The following is a 25174-nucleotide window of genomic DNA, read 5'->3' as shown; positions in this document are numbered from 1 at the left end:
TTCTAATTTTGAACTTCATTGCTTTTATAAATTTATTTAGAACACGGAGGTCTAGTATGGGCCATAGCGACTTGTCTGGTTTCGATACCAGCAAGTATGTTGAGTAGATTCCCTGGCTGATCTCTTTTAGGGGCACCTTTTCTATTGCTTATTAATGTAGCAAATTATTTGCTTCCTGACAAAGATAGGTTTTCTCTTCTTTCATGTGGATTGTATGCTTAAGGAAAAAGACTTGATAGATGTTTTCCCAGTTCTATGCAGTTCCTGTATTGTATGATGTAGAGTTTCCTCTAGTCTGATGTGTCTTCCCTACACTACTGGAGAAAAGCTCCTATTCTCCCCCCCCCCCAGAGGTGTAGTGTGTGTGTGTGTGTGGGGGAATACTGATTTAGCGAGTCACTTGGTTACTGCTGCCGCCGCTCTTGATGGATGTCCTTTGCCTCTTGCTCACCTGTGAAAGAGCTGCCTCTGAGGTATCTGTACCGGTGCTTGCGCCTGACCTGCGTGTTGGAAGGCTTGATGTGCTGCAATGGTTTGAAAACCTCCTTTTCTTGTCTGTCTTCTAGTGGGGGTTGTATCCCTTCTCTGCTGCCCTCTAAACAGTAGAGCCCCCTTCGATTTTGCTGTGTTGTTGCTCTTTTGGATTTTAGTAGTGTGTCTTCTACTGCACTTCCAAACAGGTATTCTCCATTGAAAGGGCTATAGATAATGTTGGCCTGAACCCCATTCTTAAATCCAGATTCTCAACCAAGTGTGCCTCCTGAAAGTTGTTCCTGGCACTATCTCTCTAGCCAATGTGTCCATGGCGTGGAGTGCTGATTTTAGGCATGCATTAGCTATGCTCTTCCCTTCCTGCTTGCCCTCTTCTGATATAGTTCTGGTAGGTTATTTATTAACCCAGACACCTCTTTCCATTGTTGGAAGGCATACCTGCTAAGTAAGGCATTTGAGTTTGCAATGCGCCACGGTGTTGCAGCTCCCCTCTCTAACTTTCTCCTCACCATTTATGTCCTTTTTATTGTCCTCATCTGGGGGTGGTCCAGAGTGAGTCAGGGCATTGGCTCTTTCGCTGGCGGTGGCTACAATGATGGAGTCTGCTACTGCATTGCCCCAAATGTTTGCATAGTCCTTTGAAGAATGTTTGCATTTCTTCTCAACCAAAGGTGTCACTGACCTGCAAGTTGCTGGTTCCTTGAATGCCTCTCCCCCTGGTCCAAGATACTCAGGAGCATTGGCAGGAATTGGTTCTCACTTTGAGAGAGTAGGAGTATTTCTAGCAGAAAGCATATCTGCAACATCTCCTCATACAACTGAACTCCATACCACACTGCCGCCCTTTTTGTCAGTTGGTCAAACATGGCAATGTCATCAGGCGGAGAAGGCCTCGACAGATAGGAGTCCATGCCTTCCTCAGGTGAATCAGTATCAAGGTCTTGCCATTTTCTTCAATGCCTTTGGAACCTTCAATGTCCCGGAACAGGCCCTGCAACTTTGGGTCCTTCCCTTCTTGTGGAGAAGTGTGGCTCAATGGTTAGAGGCGGAAACAAAATGGGGCTGGCTCTAATCAGCAAGGCTGAGCCTGTATCACAAATAACAGAAGAAGGTGCCAGTACTGATAAACATAACTTAGGACTATGATTAATCCTCCACACACAGAAAATCGAATTCCAGAAAGGGAATGCTTATTAGTCGTAATTTTATTTATAGAAAATCAACAATATTTTATAGGCCTATCTTCTTACTGGTCTGCCCTTGTAATTAAGAGTCACGTCCATCTATAGACTTTTTGCCATCTGTTGTACATTACCTATCTACATTTATTTGCAATGATTGTTTGAAATTGTAAAATCTCTTGGTTTTGTACTATTTTTCAACCAATTACTCTGAACGTTTTGTTTAACTAAGGCAGTTAGAGTTATACACTTTTCCCTTGTAGATAATGAATATATGGTATGTTTGAGTTAAGTCTGCATGTGTTGAATGTGTGGCGAATGTGATATGATTGTAGTTTTGAATGGTGGATCGTTTTAAGTAACTGTATTCTTATGTGTCCGTTCTCATCTTGATTTTTCCCATTGTTTTTTCCTTAAATGTAAAAATGAATTTTATAAAATATTGTTGATTTTCTATAAATAAAATTGCGACTAATAAGCATTCCCTTTCTGGAATTCGATTTTCTGTTTGTGGAGGATTAATCATAGTCCTAAGTTATGTTTATCAGTACTGGCACCTTCTTCTGTTATTTGTCAATGGTTAGAGGCGGCAGACCCGGAAGCTGAGATCGGCCCGGGAGCAGGGTTCGATTCCCAACGCGGCAGGGTCTTGGGTCAAAATTTCCGCAGGCTTGATAATTCTCGCCTCGGCACCTACTCTAACCTTGGGCTCCACTCTGCAACTCTGGGCAATAGCTTGTTTAATCTTCACAACGGCCCCTTCAACGCCGGGGATGCCTGGTCTCACCTTGGGGGTGCCCAGAAGGGACCATCTCACAGGGAAAGCCAGGACGGGTTCACCAGCGGTATACAGCGCCGGAACGCCTGCGGTGTGGGCAGCTGTGCGCTTTACAAGTATACAACATTTACATTTACATTCACAGGCTCTGGCATCATTAGGGGGTCAAGCTCACCAGAGTCTTTCTCCTTCTGCGCACTTTCCACCAAAGGTTTCAACTGTATTCAAAATCCCTGGAGAGAGGTGTCAAAGTCCTTCTTTATTTGGAGGATTGTGGCACGTTTGGTTACTTTGCCAGTGTTGAGTATAGTCACCAATGTTTTCTTTGGTGTCAAAATTTTGACTGGCGTTACCTGGACTGACAACTTCTTTGCTTTCTTTAGACTTCGATCGTGGTCTTTCAATGCAAGTGTCTTCTCGGAGCGTCGACCACTTGCCATATGATTTGAATGGGACCCGAGGGTCTCTTTTTGCTTCAACTTGCTTCTAGTCTGCAAAACCTTTAGCATGGAGGCAGTCTTTTGTGATCTGGAGTTTGAAGCTCTCAGCTCGACGGCGCCCATCTTTTTCAGGGCTACTTGGGTGCGCTTCTCTTTCGACTTCTTAAATTCAGGCTTAATGTCAATGATATCTTTATCGGCGTCCAAGCATTCTCGTTCGGCATGATGGTGGGTTCCTCTTGGCCATGCTTTTGCTTTTCTTGTGCCCTCAGCATTTTCAGTTTGAAATCTGCACAGGCCTCGCAGGTTTCAATCTTGTGGTCTCTCTGCAGACAGAGATTGCACATTTGATGGCTGTCCCTCTAGGCAAACTTGTGGTGGCACCATGGGCAGAAACAGAAAGGTGTGTTCTCCATCTCACTCAGAACAGGGAACCCATGTATGCACATTCTCCATAATTCGCTCGAAACACATTCCACTTACTTCTGTGCATTTAGGTGGAAATCTATAGAAATCTGTGGATAAGCATTCCTTCCCCTTTATATGACATGATCTTTGCTAATTTTTCATGTTTCTCAACGATCCCCTCTTTTCTTTCTTCTTCTTACTTTTGATGATTAGAGAGATTAAGCAAGGCTTTCAGATCCAAAGGTGGAAAGAAATAATCTGAAGATGGTAACCCCGTGTGGGGACTTCCGGGGAGGATGTCTAATGTCGACACCCAAAAAAAAAAAGCAAAGAAAGAAAACAGAGAATAGACTACTAAGGAAGAGGAGAGTTCCAGACTCAACCACTCGATGGCGGAATGATGCACATCATGCGAATCCAGAAATGATTCATGCTGCAAAACGCTAAGGACCTGATTTAGATCTTGGCGGACGGGTTACTCTGTCACAATGGTAAAAGATATCCCGTCCGTCGAAATATAAATCCCATTATATCCACTGGCATTTATATTTCTGCGGACAGGATAATCATCACCGTTGAGATGGAGTAACCCATCCACCAAGAACTAAATCAGGCCCAAAATCATAGCTATATGTACTTGTTTAATAACCCTACCCCTCAAAAACAATGCTAAGGAGCACTTTCCCACTGTTCGAGGCTCACCCTAATTATAGAATGAAGTCAATAGAAGAATAAAGTAAGTGCATTATGTAGATTTCTTTATCAGAATGCACTTTCAAGACATAGGACGAGTGGACAGGTAAAGAATGTTTTGAATATTTTTCACATTATACTGCCAACTCTTATTTATTTATTGAAACTGGAGAAATCTTGCAGAATGCAAGAGAAAAATGTAATAGTTTGAAATCTGTTCTCGTGAATGTGGAAATAGACCTGGACAGGGATGTGTTTTTTAAACATATTCCTTGCAGAAACATGGATAGCTCAGCAGCATCACATGCTACATGGTTTTAGACACTTTACCAACATATTCATATTCAATTAGCCTACTGGGTGTGAAGAGCATATCTACAATATAATTAAATGAAAGGTTTATTGCAGAGTTGACCATTGATGCAGCAAGTATTTATTACAAAGAAATTGACATTTTATGCTGGATCTTTACCTTCACATGTGATTCCATCCACATCACTCAGCTGGTAACCTCTACGACAGTAACACTGGTAGGAACCATATACATTGGCACATTCCTGGCTACAAGGATTGTCCCTACATTCATCCACATCTGAAAAGAAAAAAACATGTTATTGTAAAAATGCCACGTCCTAACTTTAGAGGTACTATGATACTTTGCACTTTATTTTTTAATATGATTTCAAAGTCACAGAACCCAATGTTATTTGTGTGTACTTTTCCAGTCATTGTACCAGCCTGATCATTCATGCAAACTCCCAAACACCACTGCCCAAAGCATGTGAACGTCAATTATGAAACAAATACTTGTTGCATTTAATGTGCTGCTGTTGAAAAATCCATCTGAATGACCTCTTTAAAAATCTTAACCTCTCAACTAGGTTTTTGACCCAGTAAGAGAAACACACAGTGGTTTCTGTTCTCCAATAACTAATTATTCTAGTTACAATCAATTTGTCATGGTTGCCGTTTAGCACACTGCTTGCTCTAAGCTTAACAATACAGCGTCTGAGTTTTCCCTCAGTCTACTGTGTGTTTTTGTGCAAGCTCGTGGCTGCAATTTAAAATTGATGAAGTCCTTTTGTGTCCTGCTTGGGCCACTTAGTCTCTTCAACCCAAGGCCCCGTGCACAGTGAGCTACAACCATGATTAAATCAATTCCACCTGCTGCTCCCCAAAAAAGACCTAGGCCTTGAGAAGACTTGATCTCTACAGCTTGACAATGGTTGTGGGGTCTTACGTAAAGTGCAGTACGTTGAAGAATAAACTCTGCGGGAGACAACCTTTTCCTCTCTGTGAACAGGGCACCCAGATGTATTAGCAGCCTCTTTAAATGACTAGTTGCTCAACCTCCCCAGAAAAAACACACATGTGGATTAAGTGTGGGGAACGTCTATACAGACTCCTCTTTCTTCAGCAATTCGAATAGGCACAAAATACAGCAAAGATTCCAAAGACTGAAGAAGGATACAAAAAGGAATGCCTAATCCAAGACATCTGAAGTTACTCTTCCAGACATTTCTTGAGATCCTCAGTCCAGATTCAAAGTGGCAGGCACTCCAGGAATCCGTAGCATCTCAATTACCATTATTCATTTGCTAGGGTAGCTTTGTGTATATGGAGTATGTAGTCGCAAAGGCTGTTCTGATTGTGCTTGTAATTATAGGGGTACCTTGAGAACTCCGGCCTCCTAGGGTGGGTGGCAGCCCTGCCAATAGGTTGTGATGTCTTCCAAAACAAGTAAGAAAGGCACTAAGAAGAGGTTGTGACAAATGCCAACATTCCTGAGACCAAGACTCATTCCTGAGACAAAATTATTTTAGAAGAAACCTCTGCATGAGAAGCCACCAACCTTAACCTGGCCAAGAGCTTTGTCCCCAACAATAGAACTTTGTATTGGGTGGTTCTTGACATGTGCCGTGACCCAGACTGTAAATCTCACTGAAGATAGTCAGTGGGAAAATAAATCTTGCCCAACCTAGGTACAGTGTGTAAGGTAACATTACGGCTATGAATGCTACTAATTCTTATTTTTTTCTTAGATTTCCAACTTACAGAAAATATTGACGTCTCCTAAAGAATAAACATATCGGCTGCGCCATCAAGGATATAAGATGAATTAAAAGTTACAGTAACACCAGGCCCCATTTTTATTCCCAAACTCATCATTTCCTGAATCCCAAAAATAGGCAGCTTGTCAAGTACTCCATTAATAGCTCAAAATGATTTCCATGAAGCTTTGCATTTAGCCAAATATTCAAGACAGAGGACAAGCCAGTATGTTTCTATTTAAAATCACGCACACCACGAGCACCACGAGATATTTTTGAAAAATGTTTGTACATTCCATGCTATGTATCAATCTTTTGATCTAGAAAAACGGTGTTATTGTTTTAATGGCAATGCTTGTAACCCACATCCCCCACCAGAATAAAATACTTGTATATTAAATATTATCTAACACTGGCTTCACATCATTTTAGTATTTTTAGGTTTTTTTTGCATGTCATATTATCCAGCACTATTTATAGGTTCAGGACATTCTACCCTCTGTGTAATTTCTCACACTTTTTTCATAACTTTATAAATTCTGTTCTCTTGAACTAGACTAATGCCTCTAACTGAAGCCTTAACTTTACCACCATGGAATTTATTGTTGTCCTAGAGGCTTAACAATGAAGTTTTCATATAAATATAGGTGCCTTCCATTTGTTCCACATGTCTGGGTTCAATGCATGCTGTAACATACCTTCACAAGACCTTCCATCAATTGACAGCTTAAAGCCAACGGTACAGCTACAGTAGTAAGATCCTGGAGTGTTTTCACATTTGTGGGCACAGATGCGTCCTGGATAGCGTCGGCATTCATTGATATCTAGAACATTAAAACAAAACATTAAACTCTCCTTTTCTCCAAATAGAAATTAATGTTAAATCAATCAGAACAGCAGATGGGTGTGGTAAATAGCTGGTTGCCTTGTTAAACAAGCTGATGGCAGTTAAACGTTTAACTTACAGATCTTTGGTGGTTTATGTGAAATTAACCGAGACCCCTGCCACAACCCAAATATACAGGTGCCCAAATTATAAAATCAAACTAACAGCTGCCTTTCTTGTGCATCAAAAGTGGTTGTTTAGAAAAGTCATACAATGAACTGAGACAGAAAGGGCTGACTCAATCAATCAATTTTTATTATGATTAGGAGCTCCCAGGAGTTCCACATAAAGAATAAACAAATAAAAAGGCTCTGATTTAACTAATCATCCAGTGCTAAAATAAAAATTAAATACATGTTAAACCATAAATTCATCAATTTTGTTAAGCAATACGAGATGCAAGCAGCTTGCTTAAACTAAGTGTGCAAGTACGCAGATATTAGACCGAGTTCACCATTGTAATGGTTTACTGATAAAACAGTTTGGGTCAACCTATACCGTTCAATACTCTAAAAACTTTAATTTCATTATACAGAATCTTCGATATCTATATTTAATATATGTACAAAGTATATGCAGAGACCCAACAGTTACAATTTTCATTGTACACAATAGATTCATAAATGCGCACAAGACAGTTGAAAGTGCAAATACAAGACATCCTGTAACAATTTCTTTTAAAATAAAGATAAAAAGTGAATCTCGCTCAGTCGGACCCCTGGAAAAAATACAAGCAGTAGCCTAAAAGGTGCAAAATACATTCATTATGCGATGCAGTCTACGTCGCAGCATACATGTTAGCAAAGTGCAAGTGCGTAAGGGCTGAATAATTCATTACCTCTTTCACTATGAGGAAGTGGCCCCACAATATAAGACACTAAATTTTATTGTAGACAAATACATTATTTCAGTTTTGAGCTGTGTAATTATCAATTCTATAGGTACAATTAATTACATTATGATCGTGCTGCCAACAGAAAGGAATGGCTCCCGCCTTCGATGCCCCTGTCACAAGACATCCAAGTTTATGTTTGCCTCTACGTTAAGAGTTGCCAGTGATTGGACCATGCAGCTTACCAGCACAAGTTCTACTGATGGTGTCGAAATAGAAGCCAGCTCGGCACTCGCATCGGTAGCTTCCCGGGGAATTGTTACAGACATGACCTTCTCCGCATGGTTGAGGAACTGCTGCACACTCGTTTATATCTAGGAAAAACAGCAAAAAAATGGTGGTAACAAAAAAACCTCAGTCCAATGCGATCTGACGAACGCAGGATAAGCAGTTTCTGTGTATAAGTTATCATTGATTGCTTTTTGTTCCATTATTTTAGGCGTTACCTTCGCATCTTGAGCCATCTGCCGTGAGGTGATAGCCTCTACCGCAGTTTAGGACATGTCTCTGGCAGGTGAAAGAGCCTTCGTTGTTAATGCAAGTCTGTCCCGGTGGGCAAGGAGGATTGGTACGCAGGCACTCATTGATATCTGCATTGACAAAGACCAGGGTTAGAAGCTCCACCAACTCACCTGCTGATTGCATAGAGTAAAAGAGAGCAGCTACCCCAAGGAACGCAAGGAACCCACAAAACACCCGAGACATCTAAGCAGTGAAAGGATTGGACGAGATGGTGCACGTCCTTAAGGGGATAGCATGGCATGAGAAAAGTACATGTCTCAGAAAAGTGTCCTCCTCCATTTCCACCTTCTTGCGTTGATGTTTCTAGAGACAGTGTCTTCTCTGAATGGAAGAAGCTATGTACATGCGGCTCTGGAATGTTCGCAGCCTGCATCTAATTGCAATTGCTGTCCTGACAGATGCACCACTTGTAGGTATCCGATCTGTATTTACCTGATACACTTGAGCAACAAACATGCCTGGCATGCACCGTACCAATATAATTTAGTTTATTTTTTTCAATTTAATAAAATCCCTTTGGCTGTTGGACTCCCTATTGGTTATGGGTTTATAAATTAAAGAAAATGTGTGTTCCTCGCTAAAATTCATCCTAAACTACCCATCATTGATTCCCTCCCACCAAAGGCTCCCTGTCCATCGCCTGGGTGCCGTGTCTGTTTTCTCTGTAGGCTTTTAAAATGGCCACACATGTCAGTACCAATTATGTCAAAATGATGCTTGGATCTAGAGGACTGATCTATTCCTGTGACAAGAGGTGATAAGAGGTATCTTTTTTAATGACTCCGAGAAAAAGAGTATGGTTCCTCCTAGTAAGATGACCATTGGGAAGCTCCCTGTCTGTCTATGGACGTGAGCCATCACAACTTCCTGATGTAAGGACAAGAAAATTTCCTGTATTTCAATCTGGCAGTTTTAGCCATAGACTAGAGCCCACAGGAGCAGAAGGAATCAAAAGAGGAAAGATGGAACTGGCTGAGCTGACATTGGGAGATCTCATTCCCCACTGCATGTTTCATGCATCGCTGTACATAGCAACCTAAATTGTGACAAACAGGTCATTAACTACGATCAAAGCATTGACTGGCTAGGATTTTAAGGGCATTTCTGTCTGCTATTTTTGCCAAACTCAAGACACTGCTTCTCAGGAAATTGTTTCGTGTTTTCACCACCACCCATCCCTCCCCCCAGGACCCGCACCAACCCCACCCCCAAGACCCCCCCCTGGAAAACCCTCCCATTCTTCCGATTGGCCAAAGCCCTTAGGTTGCCAGCCATAGTGGTGTAGTTTTAGATACAATTTTTCGCAATAATTTCTACTATATAATAAGGTTTGACCTAAGATCGTCACTGTCATTTAACCAGGTTCGAGTCACTTCACTTATACCTTACGAGCCAGGCTGCTGCCCTGACTCCTGACATAAAGATGTCTAAATCTTCTATCACCCTAAAAGAATGCATCTTATTCCGCCACATAACTTTCAAGAATGCTGGAAACTTGAGTTGAACTGTAGCTCCCAGCGCCCTTAAAGGCGCAATCCGCTTGCCAAGTTCCCACTGCCTATTCGCTGTGGCAGGAGATAAATCGGACCTAACTTCGATTTTTGCCCCTTCAACTAAAATCAATCAATCAATCAATGACACTTATAGAGCGCACTACATACCCGTAGGGTCTCAAGGCGCTGGGGGAGGGGGGGTGCCTCTACTGCTCGAACAGCCAGGTCTTCAGCTTCTTCCTGAAGGAGAGGTGGTCTTGGGTCAGACGCAGGTCGGTCGGGAGGGAGTTCCAGGTCTTGGCGGCCAGGTAGGAGAAGGACCTTCCTCCTGTAGTCGCTTTTCGGATGCGGGGGACGGCGGCGAGGGCGTGGTTGGCTGATCGGAGGTGGCGTTTGGGAGCGTAGAAGTTGATCCGGCTGTTGAGGTAGCTCGGGCCTTGGTCGTGTAGGGCTTTGTGTGCGTGGGTGAGGAGGCGGAAGGTGATTCTTTTGTTGACGGGGAGCCAGTGAAGGTCTCTCAGATGTCCGGAGATGTGGCTGGTTCGTGGGATGTCGAGGATGAGTCTGGCTGAGGCGTTCTGGATCCGCTGGAGTCTCTTCTGGAGCTTGGATGTGGTACCGGCGTAGAGGGCGTTACCGTAGTCCAGTCGGCTAGTGACGAGGGCCTGGGTGACGGTCTTCCTGGTCTCGGTGGGGATCCACCAGAAGATCTTCCGTAGCATGCGTAGGATGTTGAAGCACGCCGAGGAGACATTGTTAACTTGCCTGGTCATGGAGAGGGAGGAGTCCAGGATGAAGCCCAGGTTGCGTGCATGGTCTGTCGGTTTGGGTGCGGTGCCCAGGGCGGGAGGCCACCAGGAGTCGTCCCAGGCGGAGGGTGAAGAGCCCAGGATGAGGACCTCCGTCTTGTCAGAGTTCAGTTTCAGGCGGCTGGTCGTCATCCACTCGGCTACCTCTTTCATCCCTTCGTGCAGGTTGGCTCTTGCAGTGGCGGGGTCGTTGGTCAGGGAGAGGATCAGCTGGGTGTCGTCAGCGTAGGAGATTATGCTGAGGTTGTGTTGGCGTGCGATGGCCGCGAGGGGGCTCATGTAGACGTTGAAGAGGGTGGGGCTCAGAGAGGATCCTTGAGGGACGCCGCAGATGACTTCGGAGGCCTCTGACTTGTACGGTGGTAGGCGGACTCTCTGTGTTCTTCCGTCGAGGAAGGAGATGATCCATTCCAGCACCTTGTCCTGGATTCCGACGTTGCTGAGGCGCTGTACTAGGGTGCGGTGGCAGACAGTGTCGAATGCCGCGGAGAGGTCTAGGAGGATGAGGGCCGCTGTTTCTCCGTTGTCCATCAGGGCTCGGATGTCATCGGTGGCGGCGATGAGGGCGGTCTCGGTGCTGTGATTGGCTCGGAAGCCGGACTGTGAGGGGTCGAGGGATCCATTCGTCTCGAGGAAGGCGGCCAGCTGCTTGTTGACGGTCTTCTCGATGACTTTGGCTGGAAACGGGAGGAGCGAGATGGGGCGGTAATTCTTGAGTTCGGTGGGGTCCGCTGTGGGTTTCTTGAGTAGAGCGCTGAGTTCGGCGTGCTTCCAGCTCTCAGGGAAGGTGGCGGTGTCGAAGGATGTGTTGATGATGTCTCGCAGGTGGGGTGCGATGACAGCGTCGGCCTTGTTGAAGACGTGGTGAGGGCAGGGGTCGGTCGGTGATCCGGAGTGGATGGAGTTCATCGTGCGGATGGTGTCTTCGGTGCTGATCGGGGTCCGGGCGTGGAGGGTGGTGGTGGGGGGTGGTTGTTCGGTCTTGGTGTGCGTTGGTTGGTTGTTGAAGCTGTTGTGTATGTCCGCGATCTTGTTGTGGAAGTATGAAGCGAGGGAGTTGCAGAGGTCTTGCGATGGGGTGATGTCGTTGTTTCCTGCGCTGGGGTTGGATAGCTCTTTCACGATGTTGAAGAGTTCCTTGCAGTTGTGTGCGTTGTTGTCCAGCCGGTCCTTGAATGCAGTTTTCTTGGCGGCGCGGATCAGCTGGTGGTGCTTCCGGGTGGCCAGCTTGAAGGTGGTCCTGTTGTCCGGTGTGGGTTCCCTTCTCCAGACTTTCGAGGGCTCGGCAGTTCTTCTTGGAGCTCTTGAGTTCGTCGGTGAACCACGGGGCTTTCTTGCTGCCGGGTCTGCTGGGCGGGGTCCTCAGCGGGGCGAGCTCGTCCGCGCAGATGCTGATCCACTTCGTGAGGTTGTCGGCGGCCTGGCTGGGGTTCGCTGAGCTGGCAGGAGGGTGCTGGCTCAGGGAGGTGGCGAGCTGGTCTGCTGTGATCTTGTTCCAGCTTCTGCGGGCGGCCTGTTGCTGGTGGTGGTGGGTCGTCGTTCTCTTGAAGGTGAAGTGGACGCAGCTGTGGTCCGTCCATTGAAGCTCTGTGGCGTGGCTGAAGGCGATGTCTGTGCTGGAAGAGAAGACTGCGTCAAGTGTGTGTCCGGCGAGGTGGGTGGGGGTGGACACCAGCTGCTTGAGTCCAAGATTGGCGAGGTTGTCGAGCAGGGTGCTGGTGTTGCGGTCGTTGTTGTTCTCCAGATGGAAGTTGAGGTCCCCCAGGAGGATGTAGTCAGCGGAGGGGAGGGCATGCGGGCTGACGAAGTCGGCGATGTCCTCGCTGAATTGTGTGGCTGGTCCCGGGGGTCGGTAGATCAGGGTGCCTCTGAGGGTGGTGTTCGGGTCGGTGTGGATCTGGAAATGCAGGTGTTCGGCGCTGGTCAGGGTGTTGTCGGTGCTGGTCGTGAGACGGATGGTGTTCCTGTGGATGATGGCGATGCCTCCTCCCATCTGGTTGGCGTTGCGGTCCCTCCGGATGATCTTGTAGCCCTCTGGGACGGCGATGGCGATGTCAGGAGCTGAAGAGGCGTTCATCCAGGTCTCCGTGAGGAAGGCAACGTCAGGGGCTGTGGCGTCTAGGAGGTTCCAGAGTTCGATGGAGTCTCTGTGGACGGAGCGGGTGTTGAGCAGGATGCACTTGAGGTGGTTGCTGCTGGTGTTTGACTTGGCGGGTGCTGGTGCGGGGCAGGTCCGGATGCAGGTGAATTTGCAGGCGTGGCAGCTGAAAGGTCCGTGGGTGCGTCGTGGGGTGGCTTGGTGGCATTCTGGGAGTTGGCCGGTGTTGAGTGCGATGAGGGAGGCGGCGGAGTACGTCAGGCGGGTCGGTCGGGGTCGTCGTGGGCCAGGGGTCCTGGCGCTGGACGCGATCCGGTCGCACGATTTTGCACGTTCTCCATTTAAGGCGAAGTGCGCGGGTGGGCGGAGCAGCTGGGAGGCGGGAGCGGGGAGGGTACAGAAGAGAAAAAGGGGCGGGGTAATCGGCGGTGGCGGGAAGCGGGGAGGGAGAGCGGAGGGTGGCGAGGTAGGCGGGCAAACAGGAAGGAAACGTTAGCACAAATTTACAAAATTACAGGATGCAAGCACAAATTAGAGTAAAAACAGGACCAAAAGCAGTAAAAAACGAAGGCAGCCGGCTGGTTAGCGCGGACCACGCCGCTCGGAGGAGGGGGCGTGGTCAGCGGCAGCGAGGCAAGCAGCGAGGCAGAAAGGTAGGGCAATGGGGCACACGCAGCAGCTGGTGGCCGTGCGGCGCGGGGGTGTCCCACAAGTGGGTCACACTCACCTGCGTCGCACGGTCTCCATTTAAGGCCAAGTGCGCGGGTGGGCGGAGCAGCTGGGAGGCGGGAGCGGGGAGGGTACAGAAGAGAAAAAGGGGCGGGGTAATCGGCGGTGGCGGGAAGCGGGGAGGGAGAGCGGAGGGCGGCGAGGTAGGCGGGCAAACAGGAAGGAAACGTTAGCACAAATTTACAAAATTACAGGATACAAGCACAAATGAGAGTAAAAACAGGACCAAAAGCAGTAAAAAACGAAGACAGCCGGCTGGCGAGCACGGACCACGCCGCTCGGAGGAGGGGGCGTGGTCAGCGGCAGCGAGGCAAGCAGCGAGGCAGAAAGGTAGGGCAATGGGGCACACGCAGCAGCTGGTGGCCGTGCGGCGCGGGGGTGTCCCACAAGTGGGTCACACTCACCTGCGTCGCACGGTCTCCATTTAAGGCCAAGTGCGCGGGTGGGCGGAGCAGCTGGGAGGCGGGAGCGGGGAGGCAGCTGTTAGAATCTTCTCTTTTAAGTTTTAAGTTTTAAGTTAAAGGACAAGAAATTTATAAGAATCTTCCTGGGTTTAGTACGATTTGGATTCAGCCTGAAGGGATCACGGTGGACCCTCTGAATGTCTGCCAATATAGTCCCTTCATCCTCATCCACATCCAATTCACTCTTAAGAAGATGTACCACATATTTCTTTATGTCCGAACCCTCCTTTCCTTCCGGCAATTTAAAAATTTTTAAATGATTGCGCCTCTGCATATTTTCCAGCCTCTCCATTCTGATTTTCCAGCCTCTCCATTCTGGACATTTTTTTGAATGGGATGAGCGGGGCTAATACCATGGACTTGAATATTTTGTCGTGGAATGTTAATGGGTTACGGGTCAAATATAGGAGGCGAGTAATATTAAAATATCTGGAAGATTCGCAAGCACAAATTATTATATTGCAAGAGACACATTTAACGGAGGACGAATGTAAAGAAAAGTTGTCGGTTCAGAAGTGGGTTGCTTATTCAGGCTACACGCCTCAAACTTTAGTTACAAAAGGTGTAGCGATTTTGATTAGGCGAGGTTTACATTTTTATGGGGTTTTTTTTACGGCAGACCCGAAGGGCAGATGGTTGATTTTGAAAGTAAAAATGGCAGGAGAATATTGTATTATTATAGGTTACTATTGCCCAAATTTGGATGACGATGGACCCTTAGATATATTAGCCCGGGAGATATTAGGCCTTACGGGGAAAATGATAATGGCAGGAGACTTTAATGTGGTATTAGATTATAATTTGGATAGATCTGCAAACGCTCGGGGGCTAACAAATTCTAAAATGTCAACAAGAATTAGGTTGCGGATGACTCAATTTGGGCTCTGTGACATTTGGAGGGTAAAAAGGGGGCGGCAGTTGGGATATACGTACTATAATAAAAAGTATTGACTATTATCTTTTAGACTCCAGATTAAAGGATTTTGTAATTGAGGTGAGACACGTAGGAGTCCATATTTCGGATCATTCAGCTATTATACTGAACCCGAAGCTAGGAATGGGCAGGGTGGATTCAATCTGGAGGCTAGATCGGACAGTTTTCTTAGATGAGGAAAGTTTAGAAATAGTCAAAGAGGAGCTAGAAGTCTTTTTAGATAAAAATCTTGGGTCTGCAAAAATCGATACGGTTTGGGAAACTTGTAAAGCCTTTCTAAGAGGTAGGCTGGAAGCTGTAGGAGCAAAGAAGATTGTACTACAGCAAAATTGCAGAGTTGGAAGAAAAAATTCGTATGTCTGAGGCCGAGATTATTAGTACTAGGGATCCCATTATTGAGGACCGGGCTTTACACGATTTGGCTGTAGTACAATTTTGGAAAAATGGAAATTAGAGTTAATGGCAATCCTTAACCATAGAATTAAAGAAAAATGGGAAGCAAGTAAGGTGGCACATTTTAGCTATGGGGAAGGATACATAGTAGTAAGTAATAATTCCTTTATTTAGATATAAAACATATCTTTGAAAGATTGCACAAATCACATTGTGTACAGTTTTATAAATAAAAAATGATTGAAAGAGTAGAAAAATTCAGCCAGCTGTGTTAAAATCCACCTAGCTCCCAGCTCATTTCCCGCCAGCTCAACGTCCAGTGTCTTTATTTAGACATAGAACACTATCTTTGAAAGTTTTTCCCAAATCACATTATGTGCAGTTTTGAGGGAAAAAAGGTTTAAAAGAGAAACCCGTAGACATAAATAGCATTAAAAAGAATAAAAATAAAATAAAAAAAATGAATAAGAATTTAAGCTGTTTTATAAAAGGTGACCGGGCGTGTCACAAACATCTCCCATCGTATTCAATTGCAAAATCAAACCGTAGAGGGTACGTCCGAAAGGGTTTCGATTGGTGTTATTAGCCCCCTGGTTGGTGGGAATTCTGTTACAGAACATTAATCAGTCTAAAAGGTCAGTGGCAATGCCGTGGCAGTTTTCTTGATGTTAAAGTAGCGATACGCTTGTTGAATAAATTTGGCAATTTTTATATTTAAAACAGTATTGTCCGTGCACAAAGCGGCAATGATGGCATGCCTGCAGGTCCGAACCCCCAACCTGTTCCATTCTAACCTAAGCATGCACCTTCGTTGGGAATTAAAGGTGGGGCAGTTAGCTATGGGGAAGGGTGCGGGAAACTTTTAGCATGGAAGGCGACGCAAGACCAGGTTCGTAATTTCATTAAGGAAATTACACCGGCTGACGCAAATCTTACCATCACAGAGAGCAAAGGAATAGCAGAGGTATTCTTTGAGTATTTTTCGAAAGTATACAGGGAAGATTTAAAATCAGAAACAACAGCAATAAGAGGCTGGTTACATTTGTTGGATCCACTACCAAATGAGTTTAAGCAGATGTTAAATAGGGAAATATCCTTAACCGAAGTGGTAAGCACTATCAAAGCTGAAAGAAAGGAAAAGCGTCGGGACCAGATGGTTTGCCTTCGGAGGTCTATAAAAGTTTGATTGAGATAACGCCTATACTTCATCAACTTTTTAATAGTATTTTCCTGGGAGAAGTAGCTCTGCCTGAGTCATGGAACGAGGCTACTATTGTTTTAATTCCAAAGCCAGGGAAATCGCCTAAATATCCAGATCATATAGGCCTATCTTGCTATTAAATAGCGATTATAAACTATTTGCAAAAATAATGGCGGATAGACTAAATGTTGTCATCCCTAAACTGGTGCATGAGGACCAGAAAGGGTTTATTAAGGGCAGGTTTATGAAGGAGCTCACTTTTTCTTTAATCGGTGCAATAGATATGGCCATAATGGATAAACGTCTCTTGGCGGTTATTGCATTAGATGCCGCCAAGGCGTTTGATCGGGTTAACTGGGCCTATTTAAAGGCTTTATTGATCTATTTACAACTTGGGTCCCGGTTTACTAATGCATTGTTATCTCTGTACAACTCACCAACTTCAAAAGTATTGATTAATGGGATGTTAACTCATTCCATTAAAGTAATGCGAGGTACAAGACAGGGCTGCCCACTAGCCCCTTTATTGTTTGATTTGTACATAGAGACCCTTGCGTGTAGGATTAGAAATGCAGAGGATATTCCTCCTTTTAACTTTGAAACATGGCCTAAGAAAATAGGTCTTTATGCGGATGACATTATTATTTATACCCCTAATCTGCATCAGTCAATGCAAGCTACACTAGATGTAACGAAAGAATTTGGTTTAGTCTCAGGGTATGAGATAAACGAGGATAAGACTGAAATTATGACATGGAACTTGAAGACAAATGGCATAAACGGTAAGACAGAGATGAGATATTTGGGGGTAATGATAACTCACAAACTTGAAGACCTAACAAAAATAAACTTTGTCAGGATAAAAAGGAAAATGGGTGTTATGTTGCGAGGTTGGGCACATCTACCACTTAATTTGTATGGACGTAAGAACTTGATAAAAATGATAATCCTGCCAAAACTAACATTTTTGTTTGAAACCATTCCTTTAGAATTTAAAAAAGATTGGCTTAAAAAGTTAATGAGCGAGATATGTTCATTTATCTGGGGCTCCAAAGGGTCTCGGCTATCTTGGAACAATATAAGGAGGCGGCTGGTCAAGGGGGGCTTGGTGGCCCCAGATTTTCAACTCTACTTTTGGGCTTTTCAACTAAAAAATTTGAGGATGTTGATGAATACTCCGACGGCTTCAGACATGGGTAATATAAATGCGGCAATGCTCAAATTTTGTAAATATGACTCCGGGTTCTTGTGTAAATTTTCTGACCCAAGATACTTTAAAAAAGTTAGGCTGGAGTTGCTACATGATGCTGCAGTATTGTGGTATAAGATAAGGAAAACGTTGAAGATACCATATTATAGCTACATGGCTCCAATCTGGGATGGTCCAGGCTCACCTCTGTGGACATATGATGCATTGGCGATCCCTCTCAAACTTTCGGGGGTGGAGCGTTGGGGTGACATATTTTTGGGTGGAAAATTGATGGAGTGGGATCAAGTTCAGAATATTTGGGGCCAGGGATTTTCAAAATTTATGTATCTCCAAATTCGTAGTTGGGCAAAAAAAAAAGAAGAAAAAAAAAGACACTGCTTCTCTGCAAACATGCAGAAGACGTTTTGTAGGGCCAGGCACCTTCCTGTCTAATCTTCTGGTTCAGCTGCAACACTTCAGTTTCACACCATAAGCACAACTGTGTAGTGAGGCATGCAGAAATAGTGCAAATTCACCATTATGTACGTTGCCTTAGTCTTTTGTTTGAGAAGTTAATCATCTTTGCAGAATTGTTAGTCCAACTTGCAACAATGGACCACCATCCACAATAAAGAATTGCAATTATACATTTCGCAAACAGGAAGGCATCCTTTGTATGCATTTCTAAACCAAAATACTTGCATCTGAGTGTTTAGGGCACCACCGTTGTTTGCTTTGTTATGGTATGGCCTATTGAACTACATTTTGGGGAGATTATTCAACTGCAGATTTTTAGACCTTGACACTAGAGCAAGGGTGCTAATCACAGACTCTCAAATCAGGTCTGATAGAATTTTTTCATTTAACCACATCGATGCTACAGCAATTCCCCTGCTGTGCTGAAGGGTCCTAATATCCATTATACATGACGAGCTGGGCTCGTCATCAGCGCACGACCAGTGTGCACCATGACGAGCCCAGCTCGTCATCAGCCTCGAAGGGGTTAATGGACAATAGTCATGCTTCATATTTAACATTTATTTGATTACCTATTTCTATATCCTATATCCATCATTGCATTGCCTTGTTTGCCCATATACTTTTTATACATTCGAAAACCCCATTTCTTTTGAATTGTATACACGTTTTGTTTTTCAGTCATTTGAATTTAACTTACATTTTACTAAGGGTCAGGAGCAGGCTGAGGGGAAACAGTCGGAAGACTGTGGACGAAGCCAGGAGTGTTCCGCCTCTGCCAGCTAAATCACGCTTTCCTTAACCATGCACATGCCCTAACCACGCATAAGCGAGGTTAAGGCAATGCACAATCTAGCTGCTGCAGACGGAAGCAGGAAGACCTCGGAGGAAGAGGTGAGGTAAGTGGGGCTGGATTTCGTTCTGGGCTGGGGGTTGTTTTGTGGTAGTTTAGTAAGCTGGGGGCGTTGGGGTAGTTTTATGGGCTGGGGGTACGTTGGGGTTTGTTTTGTTGGCTGGGGAGTGGATCAGGGGTTGTTTTGTGGGCTGGGGTGGGGATTATTTGTGGGCTTTGCTGTAGCCTGTATAGTTTCGGATTCATTTTCTCTCAGAGTTCTATGTCCCACAGACACTACTCTGAGGTAGGTTTGTGGTTTTCAACCATGTATACAAACCCTAAATTGGTTAAATAATCTGCCATTTATATTTTTTTGTTAAAGGAATATTTGAAATAACAAAATGAGGGAGAGGGGCAAGGGCACTCTCGGTCCCCCTGGTCAGTATTGTTAAACAACTAAAGAGTGTCATGAAAAATATGTTTAGTGCGCACTAGACACAGAGAAAAAGAAAAAAACACCCAGAATGAGCCACAATGGACATCAGAAGGGATTTTTCAGGAAGCCCTCACTCACCACCCTGGGTGGTGACATGCTTCATCATCAGGCCCACCAGGAGAAGCCGAATGCCTCCCTGGTGTGCTACAACGCCAGGTTACTGTGGAGCTGGTTCTTTGTGGCAAGATTGTCAAAAAGAAATGTGAATTAAAAATGTTAGTGACTGTACCATACAAAAACTTTATTCAATGGTCAGTTTGGCATGGATAAAATATGTGTGGGAAAACTACCAGTTTATGTCTTGGTGGTTTCCACTTAAAGTGGGGTCAACATGTTTCTGCCCATATATGTGTCATTTACTGGGCTTTCGTCAGGACCGTCAGTTAGTGTACCTCGGTGGTATGGGCACGCTAAGGCCCACCCTTACCATTTGGGCGCCCTGATCGCTACGACACGAGTGATGTAATATGAGCCGATCTGTCCATCGGCCATTTCTTATGACATAGAGCATGTCTATACGCTGCACTATCTTGAGAACAGCGTTTTCCAGCACTAAAATAGCATTTATGGCACAGTAATCACCTGCTTTTTAATTCCTAGCACTTCCACACAGAGTGCTCTCTCTGCAGAAAACCCTTGAGATAGATTGCACTAACTATGTGTTGTTTGTCTTTTGTGTCTGTATGTCCTTTTGCCTTTCTGACTATACAGATGCCTCTAACTTGAAGGTATCCCATCACTTATGGTTTGTTTTTTGCAATTATTTTCTACACTTGCTTTTAACTTTCACGTCCTCTGGTAAGGGTGGGCCTTAGCGTGCCCATACCACAGAGGTACACTAACTGACGGTCCTGACGAAAGCCCAGTAAATGACACATATATGGGCAGAAACATGTTGACCCCACTTTAAGTGGAAACCACCAAGACATAAACTGGTAGTTTTCCGACACATATTTTATCCATGCCAAACTGACCATTGAATAAAGGTTTTGTATGGTACAGTCACTGACATTTTTAATTCACATTTCTTTTTGACACTCTTGCCACAAAGAACCAGCTCCGCAGTAACCTGGTGTTGTAGCACACCAGGGAGGCATTCGGCTTCTCCTGGTGGGCCCGATGATGAAGCATGTCACCACCCAGGGTAGTGAATGAGGGCTTCCTGAAAAATCCCTTCTGATGTCCATTGTGGCTCATTCTGGGTGTTTTTTCCTTTTTCTCTGTGTCTAGTGCGCACTAAACATATTTTTGACGACAATCTTTAGTTGTTTAACAAAAAAGGAATATTTGAACCAGGTCACCGAGAGTATCTGTATATTGGTTGTGTATTTCAAATTGGATTTTTTGCATGCAATTTAAAATTTCTCGAATCAGCTTTATTTATGATTTGCATTATTGATTACATCTCTTCTTCCCTTTTGAAGCATACTCCACTCCCACGTATATTGCAGGGAGAAGTTACATTCCCCCGTTTTATTCTCTAAATCTCCCTTCTATATATTCCCGAAAGACAACATGTGTGAATTATGTTGGAAGAACGGAGGTCGTAGATTTGGGTTCGGCATCTGTTAGGCAATTTAAAACACGCAGACAAAATAACTTTGTGTGGCACATCTTACTCGCATAAGGGGCTATGTTCCATGAGTGACACCATTAGCAAGTATGAACTTGTTTCACCTTGCCTGCAAGGGCGACGCTTCATATGGATGTTTGAGGTGTTACACCCCCGTACTAAATGTATTTTCTGCTAAATAGGTGGGTACAGGTGCTTTCAGTCACGTATGGCGAGGCGTCTATTTGTTTTTAAAAGGAACTTTTGCCTACAAAGACCAAAATGCACACACACACTTTTCCCTCACTGTGTTGAAAGTCTTCAACAATGTTGGTTAGTTTACAAAATAGTGTGCTTTCACTCACTCAGCACCCCTACCAATTCGCATTTGCTTTCCTTTCCATTGTCCATGTATCCCCTCTCATGCTCCCTGCGTGTCGTACAATATATTTTAACATAATATTCCAGTGCCATTGTTGCAAAAAGTGAAATTCACATCCCCCCAAAATTACTGACCAAGCTACGCCTCTGCTTGCATGCTAGTATTTTTAAAACATACTTAAAATTAAAAGTGAAATAAAAAGTCCCAGAATTCACCTGTGGATGACTAAAATATTCTTGTGTAGGACATATGGAAGTCTTTTGTGCAGGTTAAAGAGCCAGATTGAACTTTGTACACATCATTCTACCTGCCTCCTTGGTGGTGTTATTTCTACTGCTGTGAGTTTGGACTAAATAGAAATGTTACCAAATCTTCCTTCACTTGAAAGTGTAGGCTTTTAATCTTCATGATCAGACTCAACACATAATAAAGGGGAAAACTGTACCTTAAAGGAAAGGTGCTTGCTGGATAAAACAAAGTACTGAAAATGAATACTATTTGAATTACTGGTAGTTAATGGTGCATGGTTCAGGTGTGGCTTTTCAATACAGTTTAGCAAGGTTGCTGCCTTGTGATGTCAACGGAGTGGCACCAAATTGCAAGAAAACTGCTGCAAAAACACTTATTTTCAGTGAATCAGGAGCACTCTGGCAGCAAAATATTGCCTTGCCTGGAGCATCGAACATTTTGGCACCATTCTTGGTGAAGTAAATTGATCTATATATTATAACTCAATCTCTCTCATTAGCGATATATTCACATAGCTGGGAGTATACAAAATGACGTTTGTTATCAAGTTTCCATCAGAAGAATTCGGATTCCCTTCATACTCAAAATGTCCTTCCTCCTCCTCTCAGTTTTGTCATATAGTAGACTGCCTTTTCACATGTACACTTTTCAGGTAACAGCAGGGGGTCAAGCATTTAGCAGAGCCCTCATAGTCTGTCTCTTTTTTTGGTGCCGCTGAGGGATGGTTAAAGTCTTTCATTCTTTATTTTTTAGGATACTGTGAGAAATTGGATTTATTATATTGTGTGGTTGCGAGACCTCACCGTGTAATACACTTCCAACCACTTTAAGACCAGTCAGGCTTCGTTTATCAAACCTTTGCTCAACCCTGGTTAGTAGTAGCTGCGAGTCGTCAGGCCTCAACAAAGGAACAAGAGTAAACCATTTAAACAGCACCAAGACAACTGAATAAAGAAACACATATCAAGAAATCCAACACCAATTTACAAAAATAGGTTATATTTTTATGAATTTATGCCTACCAAAATGAAAAAGATTACCGGAGGGTTCAGGAAGTATAGATTTTACAAGGAACAATAAATCAATTCTTTCACTCCACCGAAACAAGCCTTGGCAAGTTCAACAAAGTTCACATACAGAAACATTCTTAACAAAAAGTTACTTCAAGGATGTATTTGGCTACTTAGAAATATTTTGGGCACCTAACTCTGGCAGGTAACTAGTCAAGGGCACCAAAAAGGTCCGAAAAGACAGTTAGCGTGACAAGAAAAGCAGTCTCCAGTACAGTTCCAGCAATAATAAAAATAGTCCTGAGGCAAGGGATACAGGATGCTGAAGATGTTCAAGGATGCTGAACGTATAGTTTTTTAGCTGTCAGTGTAGTTTTGCAGTTTGAAGACTTTCTGGAGTCATTATGCTGTGCATTATTCCGCCATCTAGTGGTTGGGTCCGGAACTGTAGTCTTTTTTCTCTTTTTTTTCGTGGCTCAGGTGGGCATCAAAATACCACCATTTGGTGTCCTTTGTGACGTCAAAGCGCTTCCTCCGGAAACACCCACCTTTGGTCAACATCTTTGGATTCTTTTTTCTTGTCTTGTGTTATTCTTTCTCTTCTTTTAACTGTAAAGTCTTTCTCCTGTTTTAATCCTCTTCCTTCCTCATCTTTCTGGCGGAGGAGGGTGGGATCGCTAGTGAATCCAGAAATTCTTCAAGCTGCAAAACTACACGACAGGTAAGAAACTATATATTTTTCAGCGCAAATCTTTTCTGGATTCATTATGCTGTGCATAGACTTTGTAGTAGTTTGTCATTTTGGTGGTGGCTGGATGGAAGATGAGCTCTGGTTATTGAATATGTGTTGTAAGACCTCCTGTCCCACTTGCGCTTCCTTGTTCATTTGAATATCTACACAGTACTGCTTAGCAAACGTGTGCACTGAAGACCATGTTGCGGCTTGGCAAATGTCTTGAATAGGTGTGTTAGCTAGAAATGTAATTGTTGCTTCTTTCTTCCTTGTTGAGTGAGCATGAGCTGCTCCTTGTAACTGTTGCCCTGCTTTTTTGTGGCAGATTTGTTTGGTTTGAGCAATCCAACGTGCAATGGTATTTTTGGTAACTGGTCATTTTAAAAAACTGCTGGCAAAGGATACAAAGAACTGCTTTGTCTTTCTGCACTCCTTTGTTCTTCCTATATAGTGCATTACTGCCCTCCTGGCGTCCAGTGTGTGCAAAGCCCTTTCTGTGCTTGTGAAAGGTTTTTGGAAAAACTTGGTATTTTAATTGTCTGATTGATGTGGAACCGTGACACCACCTTTGGCATGAAGTGTGGGTCTGTTCTCATTACAATCCTACAATTGTATATGTAGGTAGGGCTCTTGAATTTTTAGCGCTTGTAATTCGCTCACTCTTCGTAGTGATGTGATAGCTACTAAGAAGGCTGTCCTTAGCATGAGCATGTGCAGTGTAACTTTGTGAACAGGCTCAAATCGTGCCTTTATCAATTGAGTTAGCACTACATTATGGTTCTATGCTGGTGCTGGCATTCTGTTTGCGGGTGCGATTCTCTTTGCCTCGTCTAGAAATCTCTTTACTACTTGGGAGGTGAAGAAACTTTTTCCAGTTTCTCCTCTCATGTAAGCCACTATCGCCACTAAGTGTACCCTTAGGGATATGTAGCTTACCTTATTCTGTAGAAGATGCGTAAAGTATTTTGGTACTGTTGATTCCTTTGTAATTGCCCTTTGTAGTTTCTCCCTAATGCACCATTCGGAGAATCTTTTCCAATTTGCTACGAGCCACTTTCTTGTGGTAGGTCTCCTCGCCTCCCTGAGCACCGCCATTGTGCTCGCTGGTAGTTTGAGGTGTGCAAATTCTAGGTCTTCAGGAGCCATGCTGCTAGGCTGGGGCTCTCTGGCTCTGGGTGTAGCACCATTCCGTTCTACATTGTTAACAGGCCCCTTCCTCTGGGAAAACCTGTGTGCTGGTGCTTGCGTCATCTCTATTATTTGCGAGAACTAGGATTGTCTGGCACACTGAAGTGCTATTAGTATTAGCGTCATGTTGCTGATCCTGCATTTATTGAGTACCCTGTGTATCAGTGGCATCGGGGGAAAAGCGTAGGCCAATGTATTTCACCAACTTATCCATAGCGCATTCCCTTGGGACTGATGGCCTGGTTGTCTGGATGCGAAGTGTTGGCATTTTGCATTCAGGTGTGTTGCAAACAGGTCTATTTGCGGTGTACCCGATTTCCGGAATAGTTTCTAAATTTCCTGTTGGTTGAGCTCCCATTCGTGGGATGGTAACGTCATCCTGCTGAGTCTGTCTGCTTCCACATTGTCCTTCCCTGGGAGATGTATTGCTAGTAGGTCTATTCTGAGTGGAATGGCCCATGTCCATATTTCCTATGCTAGCCCTGATAGTGCCACTTATTGTGTTCCTCCTCGTTTGTTGATGTAAAACATGGTAGTTGTATTTTCTGTTTAGATCAACAACCTGTTTCCATAGAGCTCCTTCTGTAAGGCTTTTAAGG

The 25174-nt window shown here is 44.2% G+C and overlaps 1 protein-coding gene across 2 annotated transcripts in view; it reads right to left on the bottom strand.

The window, feature by feature from the left end:
• FBLN1 (fibulin 1) overlaps window positions 1-25174 on the bottom strand; it is a 911174-nt gene that overhangs the window by 605383 nt on the left and 280617 nt on the right. For both annotated transcript variants that reach the window (XM_086952749.1, XM_086952748.1), the window contains exons 9-12: window positions 8268-8411; window positions 8007-8135; window positions 6742-6867; window positions 4465-4584 (exon numbers count right to left, since the gene is read on the bottom strand). In XM_086952749.1, the coding sequence (XP_086808875.1) occupies window positions 4465-4584; window positions 6742-6867; window positions 8007-8135; window positions 8268-8411 (519 nt within the window). The remainder of the gene's footprint in view (window positions 1-4464; window positions 4585-6741; window positions 6868-8006; window positions 8136-8267; window positions 8412-25174) is intronic.

This window comes from Lissotriton vulgaris, chromosome 1_2 (genome assembly GCF_964263255.1).
Source record: "Lissotriton vulgaris chromosome 1_2, aLisVul1.2, whole genome shotgun sequence".
Taxonomy (NCBI): Eukaryota; Metazoa; Chordata; class Amphibia; order Caudata; family Salamandridae; genus Lissotriton; species Lissotriton vulgaris.
Note: the sequence above shows the minus strand (reverse complement) of the source record. Positions and strands in the feature narration are given on the sequence as shown.